General features: G+C 49.1%; 1 protein-coding gene across 3 annotated transcripts in view; it reads right to left on the reverse strand.

Annotated features, from left to right (window-relative positions):
- Positions 1-359: 359 nt before the first annotated feature.
- Positions 360-12,493, reverse strand: part of CFDP1 (craniofacial development protein 1) — a 121,246-nt gene continuing 109,112 nt past the window's right edge. For 2 of the 3 annotated variants that reach the window (XM_003998254.6, XM_019820079.3), the window contains 2 exons: positions 11,055-11,213; positions 360-669 (listed from right to left, as the gene is read on the reverse strand). In XM_003998254.6, coding sequence (XP_003998303.1) covers positions 579-669; positions 11,055-11,213 — 250 coding nt within the window. In that variant the 3' untranslated portion in view covers positions 360-578. The remainder of the gene's footprint in view (positions 670-11,054; positions 11,214-12,493) is intronic. The other variant, XM_019820080.3, reaches the window with a different exon arrangement.

Genomic DNA, 12,493 nt, shown 5'->3' on the forward strand with positions numbered 1-12,493 from the left:
AAACTGACCCGAACTCTAGGAAGAGGAAAAAGGCCGAAGGGGGAATATCTCCTGAATTCAACAGCAGCCTGTGCTTATTTTCAGCCTGAGTGTATACTGGTAAATAGGAACCCTGTTCAGGAGAGAGAAAGAGATCCGGAGAGAAGCTCCAACGGAACAAGAACCAAACTGCCCAGGGACCTGGTGCTCCACTCACACAAGTGAGCCTCCCTCCCTCGGGCTCTGGGGCAGGGCCAACTTCAGAAAGGGCCCCAGAAATTCACACCCAGGCCGGTCAGCTCTGTTCCCCAGGGCTTTCCGTGTGGCCTTCACAGCGGAGTCAAGGGAAGGCCAGTGGGGCCCTCATCTTCGCCAGCCTCTTGTAGGACCAACTTTTATTTTTATTTTTGTAAGGACAAACTTTTAAAGGTAAAATGAATGAAACCATGTGAGGTCAAGATACAAAGACAGAAAGTTCAACGTAGAAAAAAGACCTTGTTGGGAAACAGGTGATGAGAAACACCGGAAACATTTCACAGACGCACAAGAAGCTCACATTGTAAACAGGATTAAGCTGCTACTGATTTCCCCCTATAACATCAGGGTTTCATTTTGCTCAGCCTGAGATCTCGCTCGATTTCAAACTGCCTGTGGTCCACTCGGTCTAGAAAAGCCTTCCGTTCGATGTACCTAGAAGAAAATATAAAATGTTTGTCAGAAGAATCCTGTAGGAGAACAATGCCTCCCCACACTGTCCCATCCCCCCAGGTGTGAACGGTCCACCTGGCCGGCAGGATCACCGGTTATAGTGCATACAAACAAATGACCAAGTGACCACCCGCGACTCTCTTAGGAACATCCAAGCCACAGGCATTTGGTCTAAACAAGGACGCTTCTGGTTCAGATGTCGTTGAAAGTAAAATGAAAAAGAGAAAGCAACAATTCATCCACGGCTTGGCTGCTGGGGCAGTTTTGTAACAAGGTTTTAGGGACAGAACACAGGCTTAGTTGAGCAAGGGTCAGTGGGTAGCTCTGTTACACATTAGCTAAGCCACACTGGTCAAGGACTGAAGATCTCGAAGCCTCATTTTTCTCAATGGCAAAACAGTGATGCCGTGTTTCCTGGTCTTAGTGGTGTGCTGGGTTGGTGGGGGAGAGAGAGCTATGCATCCTGCCTGTGTATAGTACAGCAAAATGGGAAAAAAGGCGCAGCTGAAAATGGAAGGAACAGCGTCTTCGTGGAAAACTACTTCCTGGGGCTGCGGTGAAGCTCAAGAGGGCACCCAAAGCACTCACTTTATGGGGATCCCACTGCCAGGGCACCTGGGTGGCTCAGGTGGTTGAGGGTCGGACTCTGGCTCAGGTCATGATCTCATGGTTCGTGAGTTCAAGCCTCTCATCTGGCTTGCTGCTGACAGTACAGAGCCCACTTCACATCCTCTGTCCCCCTGTGTTTCTGCCCATCCCTGCTCAGGCTCTCTCTCAAAAATAAAAATTAGTAATATAAACATTAAAAAAAAAAAAAAAAGGGATTCCACTGACTTCAGCCTCCTCCTTCCTTCCCTGCTTATCTCCGGTGCCCTCTGCCCAACTGGGTCCAGAAAGGCCTCCCTGAAGTGCCTCTAAGGGAAGGAGAGTGAGCGCAGCTGCCCACATACATACAGGGGCCCCTTAAAAGGTCAGCGCTGTGCGCCCTAACGGGGCCGGGTTCGGCAGACACAGCTTCCCCACGTCTTCCCAGGCAGGCTGGGAAGGAGGTGCAAGGCAGAAGCCGGCAGCAGAGGAGGAGAGGCCGGCAGCTTAATGAGACACAGCTGCATTTTAATGCACCTTCGTGCCATAAAGTGGGTTGCGTCTCACCCGGGGGAGGGGGGGTTCTGTGCTGCTAATTAATCTACTGAGAGAGCAAAACTGTCATTGAAAGGGGGAGACATAATTGAATCTCTGCACTAATTTTTCTTTTGTTGCACTGTGTAAAATGTGCATCTGCCATTACAAGGTCACTGTGTTTAGGGTGAGAATGTTACCAGGTTCAGGAGCCCGTGTTCCTTTGCTGAGTTCAGGCCCTGCCTTCCCTCCTGTGGTCCATCCCATCTGCTTTCCAGCCTAAGGCTGTGGCCACCAGCCCGATGCCTTACTGCAGAGACGGAGGCGGCTCTGAGTTCAAACCCTGACTCTGCCACTTGCTGTGTGACTCTGGGGAAACCACATAACTTTGCCAATTGTTTCCTAATCTGCCAAGAAAAGAAAGAAAAATGGATAATCATTCCTACTCTGAAGGGCTGCTGTGTGGACTGAATGAAACAGTGTACACATAACACCTAGCAGAGCAGGTGCTCAATAAAATGGCAGCTAATGTTGTCACCATCATTTTGGGAGGCCGGCTTCTGCCAGGGTCCCGAGGACAAAGGATCCAAGAGGTGCAGTCAGCTCTCTTAATGGGTATTATCAGCGACTAGTAACTACCCACCTGGTCAGGGATCAGGAACTAAGCTGCTGTGTCTAAACCACCAACCAGAGGCCAGAATGGCTGGAAACAGCAGCCGAGCCTGCTCTTGGGTTTGATATAAGTCCTCAGGGTCAGGCCACCAGATTTAGTGAGTGAAATACAGGATGCCTGGTTAAATGTGAATTTCAGATTCCCTGACAGACAGGAAAGCCACAGACACCGTGGATCCCCTTTTGATAAAAGGGAGAAGACAGGGCAGACTGGTAGGGAAGCAGACATGCGACAGAACGAGCTCACCTGCCATCTATCACCAAGGGGCCCGTGACTCTCCAGAGGGGTCAGCTAACCAATATCGACTAAAGGGCTCTGCCACACTACAGCCATCATCACCCCTCACCTTACTCCACCCGCCCTGGGTTAAGATCGAGATGGGAATCAGTGTTTTGATAGCTCTAACTAAATGACCCTTGAAGTTCAGCAAAAAAAAGGGGGTGAACCATAGAGAGGAATTTAGGGCATGTTGCAAGAGAGCCATCACCCGGTGCTACCTGTCAGAGAGTGCCTGGAGGCAAGGAAGGGGAAGTACCTGGCTTTGCGTATTTGTGGTCTTCTGGATTTTCCTTTAAAGAGGAAGTAATACTTAAATTAGGATGCTCACTGAGCACGAATGATGGCCTTGCAGGTTCCCAGAAGCTGTGCTAGGTCCAGCTGACCTTGACACAATCGAGTGAAGCCAAGCTGGGTGCTGTACAGGCGGTTGCAGGCAGAGTTCAGGTTTAGGGAAGGATTCAGGCAGCCAAGAGGGGCACATGTGCAGAACACAACTGTATTCTCAAGGGCAACTCAGACAAAAGTCATCAAGGCAGGCCTGGCAACTTTATTTCCCCATTCACAGCCATCGGCAGCTGCTAACAGGATCCAGCCAAGAGCCGGCCAGGAACAAAACTTCTATTGGACATGGACTCCCCCCACCTGCCAAAAGACAGGAAAGGTGCAGAGGATAAGAGCAGCTCTGATATTTACTACGTATGTTTGACTTTGGGCAAGACACTTAAATTCTGTGCCGTATTTTTCTTTTCTGTAAAGCAGGAATAAAAATGGCAATACCCCTGACAAAGCAGGGAGCCTGTGAGAAGTGCTTTGCAAACAATAAAACAAAAACAGCTGAGCACTGAGGGGTTCTTGCTTCCCACTTCTTTAAAAAAAATTGCATCTTTAATGTTTTATTTATTTTTGAGAGAGAGAGACAGAGTATGAGCGGGGGAGAGGCAGAGAGAGCGGGAGACAGAATCCACGAAGCAGGCCCCAGGCTCTGAGCTGTCAGCACAGAGCCCTACATAGGGCTTGAACCCGTGAACCACGGGATCATGACCTGAGCCAAAGTCAGACGCTTAACCGACTAAGCCACCCAGGTGACCCGCTTGCTTCCCACTTCTGCCTTAACTGTATCATTACAAAGCCTCAAAACCTGGGACAGCTGGAACAGGAACTAAGAGACCAAGAGCAAGGGGTTGGGGGGAAGGCCACCTCCTCCAAGGTGGTCCAGGTAGATGGCCTATTTAAATGGAGCCTCAGGAAATTTCAGGCACCTTAAGCAGGTTACAGTCTCAGAACAGAACCACCAGCTGACGAGTGCAATGGCACTTTTCTGGCCTGTGCCCAGCACTCCTGGGGGACCCAGCCTGACTGGGCCCAGTCCACTGGGAAGCCAGGGGTGGGGCGGGGCCATCATCCCTTCCTGCTACTATTGCTCTATGTGGCCCATTTAAGAGGAAGCGGCTCCTTGCTTTCATTAATAAAACATGCTAATAGCATCAAACCCTAAGGGATTCTCTAGCTTTTCCTTTCAGAACCAGGTTAGATACAACAGGCTCTGACATCTTTTTGATCTTTCAACCCAAATTACTCTTCTGGTACCAGCTGTTTGAGGTCCAGGCCAGCAAGGAGGGAGGGAAAAATGGCAGAAGGTAAGAGAAGGGTAGAAAGTGCTTCTAGGGAATATGTTGGTACCTACTCACTCCTTAGGTACCCACGCTGCAGCAAAGGAAGGATGGCCCTCCACCCAGAAATCAGAGGCCTTTGAGGGTGGGACGGCCCACTGGGCGGGCTGTCCCGGTCTTCCGCCAGTGAGAGGCCTCCTACCCACCAGTCAGGGAAAGAGCACAGGGAGGTGCCAGGACAGGTGAAGCAGGTACACGACGAAGGACATTTCCAGCCGCGTTACTGCTCTGTTCCAAGAGCGCCAGCGTTCAGTTCCCCAAGCAAGCATGCCGTGCGGCACAAACACGACAGGAAACGCGGGTCAGCTCAGGTCCCAACAGCAGGAGGCGGCGGCAGTGGAGGCAGGCTGAAGATAAAGCCCCGTGGTGGATGTAATAAGATATGCCCTTTTCTGCCGGAGAAATGCAACTAAAGAAGCAACCTGCCCAGGGCCGCCAAGCCTGCGTGCCCCCACCTCGCGCCACAGGGTGGAGGAGTGTGTGAGGCCCAGAGTGAAAGAATGGCCACATTTTAATGAAATATCTCCACTGCTTTCCTCCCATCTCACCAGGCTGTGCTGGTTCTGAAAGACGGACTCCTGGGGGTCCTAGAGGTAGAATGCAGAAAAAAATGATTTTCCCTGGGCTCTCCTTCCTGTCTCTCCACATCACAAATGTACCTGGTTTCCAATCGTCGAACCCCCGACCTTCAGTTTGATCGCCAGCAGCAGCCAAGCCCAATGGGCCTGTTCTCATTCACTTTGTACAGATCCCTGCCCCAGGCCTACCATGAACACTGTGGGGAACCCGTGTGATTGGGTTACAAGGCTGGCTCGGGAGTGCAGGGCTCAGAGCAAGAGCAGCGACTCTTTACTGTGCAGGTGACTGATCATCTTGGGTATAGGCATTTTAACCAACTGTGCGGCCTGGAAATGATGTCTGGGTGGAGACATCATTCTGATGTATCATGCCCTTCTTTTCCAAGTGGCTAATTCTAATTCCAAAACAAAGCCATGCTGTCTGGCGGCTGGCGGGATGGACATTTAGACAGAGAAATGGCTCAGCACCTGCCCTGGGCTAGATTCTCTTCTAGATGCTGGTGACAGGGTGGTGAACCTGCCCCTGCTGTTGGAGGCTCACTGTATATGGAACGACACGACAACATAAACACGGTGATGTGACTGATGGTTCCCGGGGGGGAGTCTACTCTAGAGAGTGGCACTCGAGTGACAAGTAAGAGCCATCGTGGAGGAGGACCTGGAGGAGCCCTACAGAGGCTGGGCTGTCATGGGCAGGGGAGAAGGGGATATGAGGTGGGCAAGGGAAAGCTCACGAAGGGCCTACAATGCCAGGGTAAGCTGAACCCTGACTGCAAGTGCTACTGGAGGGCTTCCAGCAGGGAAGAGAGGAAAAATGGCTCATACACAAAAACCGTTTTAGCTGCTATTGGGGAGAAAGGAGGGAAGGGTACAGACAGAGAAACAGGGAGCCCAGCAGACATCTGTGGCTTATGCTGGAATAGGGGCAGTGGGGCCGGATAAAGCGACGGACTAATATATTTTACGAGACAATGGTCTATTGGACTTTCAGGAAGTGAGCAGAAAGAGGAAATCAAGGATGACTCCTAGGTTTTTCTTTTAACGGGTGGATCGGTGGTGATGGTGCCGTTTTCTGAGAAGTCTGAGGAAGGAGTCTACGGAAGGAAGGCAAGTATTCGGTCTTGGGTGTTAAATCTGATGTGTGTCTTGCACACGCAAACGGAGATGTCAACCCGACAGGTGATACGGGAGTCTGGAGCTCGGCGGAATGGTCAGGCAGGGGAGAGCTTTTCTGGGAGCCGTCGGCAGACAGTGGTACCTAAGCTGTGGAACTAGTGAGCTCTCCTGGGGGAGGTGGGGTGTGGGGCGAATGTGAGGACAGACGGCTGCCCGGCTCAGCCCTGGAACTTCCCAAGTTTAAAAGCCCAGAGAAGGAAGAGGCTAGCCAGGGAGACTGGGAGGAGATGCCACCGAGCTGTATCTGCCACCTCTGTGGAAAGCATTCCTGAAAGTTGGGCAGGGATACACCAGGAGGGAATTTGAAGGAGTAAGGCCCCTGATGGGGTGTGGTCACTAATGGCAGATGGGAGAAAGAAGAGTAAGCAGAGGACTCACTATATTTATAAACACCCCAGACATCTCCCCTTCAACTCGAGAAGTAAACTGAAGAGTTTCTACTTTATAGGTGAAGAAATGGGCTAAAGCACATAGCAGGCTGGTAGTAGTGCGAGGATTTGAATTCAATTTCAATTCAGTTTTATCGTAAAATGTAAAACACACGCTGAAGTGTACGAAACGGGCAAGGCAAACGAATCATCATCGAGCGAGCGCTCACGCGGCCATCGCCAGGTCAAGACTCGGAATGCTGGTGGCCTGGAGGAGGCCCCTGCGTCACTCGTCCACCAGCGCCAGACCAGCCAGGTGCGAGCTTGCTTGCCTTTGAAGTTTCTGTTCCCTCGACATTATGGTCTAGTTGTGCCTAATTCTGAACTTGACAGAAGTAGACTTATAGTGTGAATTCTTTTGCGACTTGCTTCTTTCACAAAATGACTTAGTGGACAGCACTGCTTTTGCCTGTTTTTGACCTTTATATAAATGGAATCAAACTGCATGAACTTCTCTGCAATATTACATTGCTGAAATTTATCCATGTTCATTCCAATTACTAAAGAGTACCCCAGTGTGAGAACTGCTAAAAAAAAAAACCTCAGGCCCAAAATGGTGTCACTTAGGTTAAGGCCCCAGGTCAGTAAACCCAGACTTAATACCTAACCTAACTGCAGTTTCAACCCCCTAGGAATGTAACCTTTAACCGGTCAGTCAGGAATTTTCTGGTCAGCACCAATAAGGTAATCTGTCACATGGGCCTTCTTTATCTGCCAAAGAAAGATGAGGTAATCCACCTATTAGAACCGTTTTGTCATCAAATGGAGGTGACCTCACCTGAAATAATCCTTTTTTGCTTATGACTTCCTTGTCCTGCCTTTAAAAACCCTTTCCTTTCTGTAGCCCTCTACGTGGTAGACGGGAGGCTGCCCAATTCACGAGCCGTTTAATAAAGCCAATTCGACCTTCATACTTTGTCTACTGCATTATTGACAGGTACCTGAGTTGCCTCCAGTTTGGGGATATGATGAAAGGTACTATCACTGCCATCTTCACACCTGTCTTTGGGGAACACACAACTGAATTTCTGCTGGGACACGGCTGGTGTGGGGCTGCTGAGTTGCGAGAACTCACCACGCTTCGGTGGTTAATGCCAAGAGGGACATTCAAACATGAGCTGTCCAATCTCCCAGATGCACTGATGTTTTCATCGTTACGAGGAGATCTCCTCTTTGTTTCTGGAAATGCTCCTGTCTTAAAGTCTATTTTGTCTAGTATCAGTACAGCTCCATCAGCTTTCTTCTGGTTAGTGGCTACTTGATTTATCTTGTCTCCCATCTTTTTATTCTCACCAATTCTGCATCCCGCTGTTCTGATGTGTCTCCTTTAACCAGTAAATTAGTTGTTTTTTATTTTCTAATTCAATGTGTCAGTCCCTGTCTCTTCACTGGAGCGTTTAGTTTATTGACATTTAATGAAATGTCAATGCAAGTAGCAGACACACATGTTAAAACAGACCTGGTCCTGTGCCTGCAGTTTCTCAAGGTACCTTGTTTCTTTACATGCGTATTTTAAGATGGCAAAATTGCCTTTAAATAATTGGACAGTAACAACCCAAAACTGACCAAGCTAGCTTCACATTCTATCAAATCTTTTTAAGGGGGAAGACGTGTTAGCATGTACTGAACTGGAGTTACTATCAAAATATAAAAAGCATGACATAAGCTTTTCATCTCAATCCAATCTTATTTTAATCAAGAATGCAGAACAGAAATATTTTTATCACCAGTTATGATCTGAATTCTTGTATGAGATCAATTTAAATCTGGTACTTGTAAAAAGGTCACAGTCTTCTAAATATATATGGCAGAGGCCAATCACAGGTGCCTCGTTTGAGATGTTATCAAATAGGACTCTTCCCCTTCTTGGTTTCAGCAAAGATCACCTTTATTCCAGGGATATACCTCTTGGGATTCTGCACACATTCCCTCAGAGATTCCCTCCCCTTGAGTCCTTGCTGTTGCTGGCACCTGTGAAGGAGAACTGGGGGCCTGAGCTGCCTCTGCCCAAGCAGACCTACAGGTCTGGTTCTCATGCTCCTTCCCTTTCCAGGAGAAATCTTTCCCTTCTCGACATTCCCTGTTTTGAAGGTGGCTCTCTAGTTTCGTGTGTGCTGGAAAGGCCCACCCAGCAGCTGGCTATCTTGCTCTCATCTCTAGAATTTTGATGTTATGGTCTCGTGATTCTCAACCCTGGCTGTGTATCAGAAGCACCTGAGGACTGAGTTAAAGATACAGATACCTGTGACTCCTGATTCAGCAGCTCTGTATGGGGGTGGTGGCCTTGTCACCTCAACTCTGGAAACCACCCCCAGAGGATCCTCACGCTTAACCAAGGTGAGACCCTGGAGCTACGGCATGTTCCCTGGACTAGGGGTTGAGCCCCTTTACTACAACTACAAGAGCTAGGAAAGGCAGGTGAGGGGAGGTGTGGGGGTGGGCACCAGAGAGGGAAGGTGAGAATAGCCAGAGGCAGGGCAAAGAAGTCATCAGATCTGCACCAGAAAAACAGAATCAGATCAGCAGAATCAAATGGGGCAGGGGGGTGGGGAGGATCTCAGAGAAGGAGGGAAAGCAGAGCACCTAAGAGCTCTATGCTATTAGTAGTTCCCTAACCCAGTTACGTGATTTTCCATTGCCTGAAAAGTCCTCATTGGGCAGATGTCCTTTTAATCTTGTTTTCTCTTCCAGTCTACATTTTATTAACTCTCCCTTATCTTCAACAGCACCACTCCTTACTTTTATAAGACCTCTATTAACTTCAGCAGAACGAACATTGTCCCACCCATACAATCAATATTCAGAGGAGCAATAAAGTTGCACACACTGGCAGATCCCTTGCTGCTTTAGATCAGAAGGCAAATGTGGAGAAGAGGAAAGATCTGTGAGTTACCAGAGCTAAAAAGGCGGGGAGGTCTGGGGCAAGGTCAGAGGCCTTCTCTAGATAACACAGATTCCTGCCCGTGCTGTATTCTGGGCCTTCCCCTTCGGGCGCTTGGGTGGCTCAGTCAGTTGGGCGTCCGACTTCAGCTCAGGTTATGACCTCACGGTTGGTGAGTTCAAGCCCCAAGTCAGGCTCTGCACTGACAACTGACAGCTCAGAGCCTGGAGCCCGCTTTGGATTCTGTGTCTTCCTCCCTCTCTTTCTCTACCATCCCCTGCTTGTGCTCGCTCTCACTTCCCCCCCCCCCCCCCTCTCTCTCTCTCTCAAAAATAAATAAATAAACGTATCCTGGGCCTTCCCCAGGAGGCTTCGGCACTTCTGCCTCTGTCCTGGGGCATTCCATCTTTGACAGACTGACTTAGAAGCCTAATGGTTAAATGAGCTCATGAAGTCACTTAACAAAAAAATTTTTGAACATAGTGATCAGCTTCCAGGTTCATTCAAATAATCTTGAGGCCTGATTTAGAAATGTGACCCCCTCCCAATAACCTGTCCTTATTATAACTTAACTTACAAATAACCTGAATGACTACCACTTAATGCATCCTTTTACGTGACAGGGGCTCTGCAAAGGGTTTTATGTACTTTATGTGTGTGATATGTATGTTATACATGTGTTACATGTGTTATCTCATGAGATCCTCACAGTCACCCTGAGTGTGGTATCATGACCCCAATTAACAGGCAAACAAGCTGAGCCTCAGAAACGCCCAGTATGCTGCAGGGAGAGCCCTTCCTGATGAGGGGGGTGGTGAGGACCCAGAGCTGTCTGACAGCCACATAACACTTCCTTTCACTATTAGGGGGGCAGGGAGTGATGACCTTGAGCCATGGACCCTGTTCTGTAGTAACTCTGTTTTTTACTTCTTCTGAGATTCCTAAGTGTTCACCGAACACCATCTTTTTTGATAATTCCTCAATACAGAGCCTACGGATGCCCTCTCCGTATTCCACAGTGAAGACGAGGGTGCAAGTGACAGCCTGGGTGCTGTGTGAGGGCCGGTGTGTCGTACAGGTTGAAGCCCCAGGCTGGGCCATAGTGACACGGGCAAAACCAATCCCACGATAAGGCAACGACAGGCAGGCGCTCTGTTGCCTCAGCTCCTGAAGCACTGGGCTGGTCTGGCTTCTCCGAAGGCCAAACCATTCCGATCAGGCCAAGGCTGACACGGCCAGCCAGATCTGACCATGTGACCAAACCAGGGGACTTAGAATTCACGGGAGCAGTCATTCAGGGAGCTCGGCTGGGCAGCTGGGCCGGTGTGACTGGCCCCCAGAGGAGGGCTGCTCTCGTGTCCCCTCCCCCGCTGCCCCTCAGTGTGCTGCTCACCCAGAGGGTCTGCTCCGCATTAGAACAGAGCCTCACCGACAAGCCAAAGTGCTCACATTTTTTGTTTCACTACGAAAAGTGCCTGCCTGCTTACACTGGGCAGCCTGGCTATAATGAATTACTTCCGAGTGTTCAGGATTTTCAGAGGAACGGACTCTACTACTCCTTACCCTTCCTTCCCTCGATTATGGATGGCTAGTTCTTCACCAATGCCCTCCTCCTCCTTGAAGCTCTCCCAGTCCAACTTGGACTTCTCTAGGGTGCTCATCTTCTGCTTCTTAGCTCCAATTTTCCCCAAAAGGCTGGTCATGCCACTTGATCTTTTTAACCTAGGGAAAGCGAAAAAACGAAATGTGTAAACATGTAAGAACAATCATCTCTTGATTCATGGTTTTTCTGATTGTTGCAGGGCTCCCTAGATTTGAGCTTTTTATCTTAATGGAAAACTTTTTTTTGTATTTAGAGTACTTCCTGTCTGGTGTAGAGAACACTTTAAGTAGACCAGAATTCAAATGCACTTTTCCTGCTGAACATCTCTGATGGCTCTAAGGACCTAGGACTAGGAAATCTTAAAGACCTCTGTTTGCTCTGTAGGACAGGTCTCTACTTGCAGAGAGGGAGACGCGCCGCATGATTCAGACACGGCTCTAGAGTCACGTGCCTCTGTAGATATTCTGGCTCGGTGTGACCTGAGCCTACTTAACCGCATCTGCCCTGGTTTCCTATAACCTACCAGGTGAATAGTTAGTTATTCACAGGGCCGTAGTGTATCTTGGAGGTAAAGTGCTTTAACATAGCACCGGGCACAGAGTAAAGGTGTAACAAATGTCAGCCACCCTGAGTCAGTGTCATCATTTGTGTCCTAAAGCCCCAGGGAACTCCTTTAAGAGAAAGAGAAACAGATCCCAACACTGATGAGCAGAAGTCACAGTATCTTAACAAGACTCTAAGGTCAGTTTCCTTTCGACTCCTGTGAGTCAGGACCCTGGACTTTCCCAGGAGGTGGAGAACATTCCTCACCCTGAAAGGAGGGAGTATACAGCCTGTGTTCTACTTGCTGGTGACACGATCATGGACTGTGGGAGAAACCCCATACGCCCAAGTTCAAGTCTTGGCAGGTCACATGTCTCCAGTCACTGTTAAATGTAGAAGATAAAATAAGGAAAACAGAATGCAGCTAGTTAGTAAGAAGGTGGTATCAGGGCAAAGAACTATGGAAGGAACACGGCCTTTGGTCAAAACACGTTGTATACGACCACACAGGAAACTGAAAGTTACTTTCTGCTTTACTGGGATATGTAGGAGAGTCAAACATGTACAACTTGTATGAGCTAACATCATAAGTCCTACTGATAACATCAGCAGTCATACCTTTCACTTGCCTAGAATGCTAATTCTCCAAGTGCTTCCCTTGCCATTTTCTCAGTGTCCTCTTACTATGGCCCGTGAAAGAGGACCACTGCACCTCCGAATTGGGGGAGGAACACTCGAGAGGATCTGGTGTCATGCTAACCCTTCTGAAACCCACCTCCCTGCAGCACAGGGCCAGCGAAGGATGGCCCGTTCCTGCCTCAGAGCGAGCAGACAGGCTGGTGTCCACACCGAACAC

Source organism: Felis catus, chromosome E2, assembly GCF_018350175.1.
Source record: "Felis catus isolate Fca126 chromosome E2, F.catus_Fca126_mat1.0, whole genome shotgun sequence".
In the NCBI taxonomy this organism is placed as follows: domain Eukaryota; kingdom Metazoa; phylum Chordata; class Mammalia; order Carnivora; family Felidae; genus Felis; species Felis catus.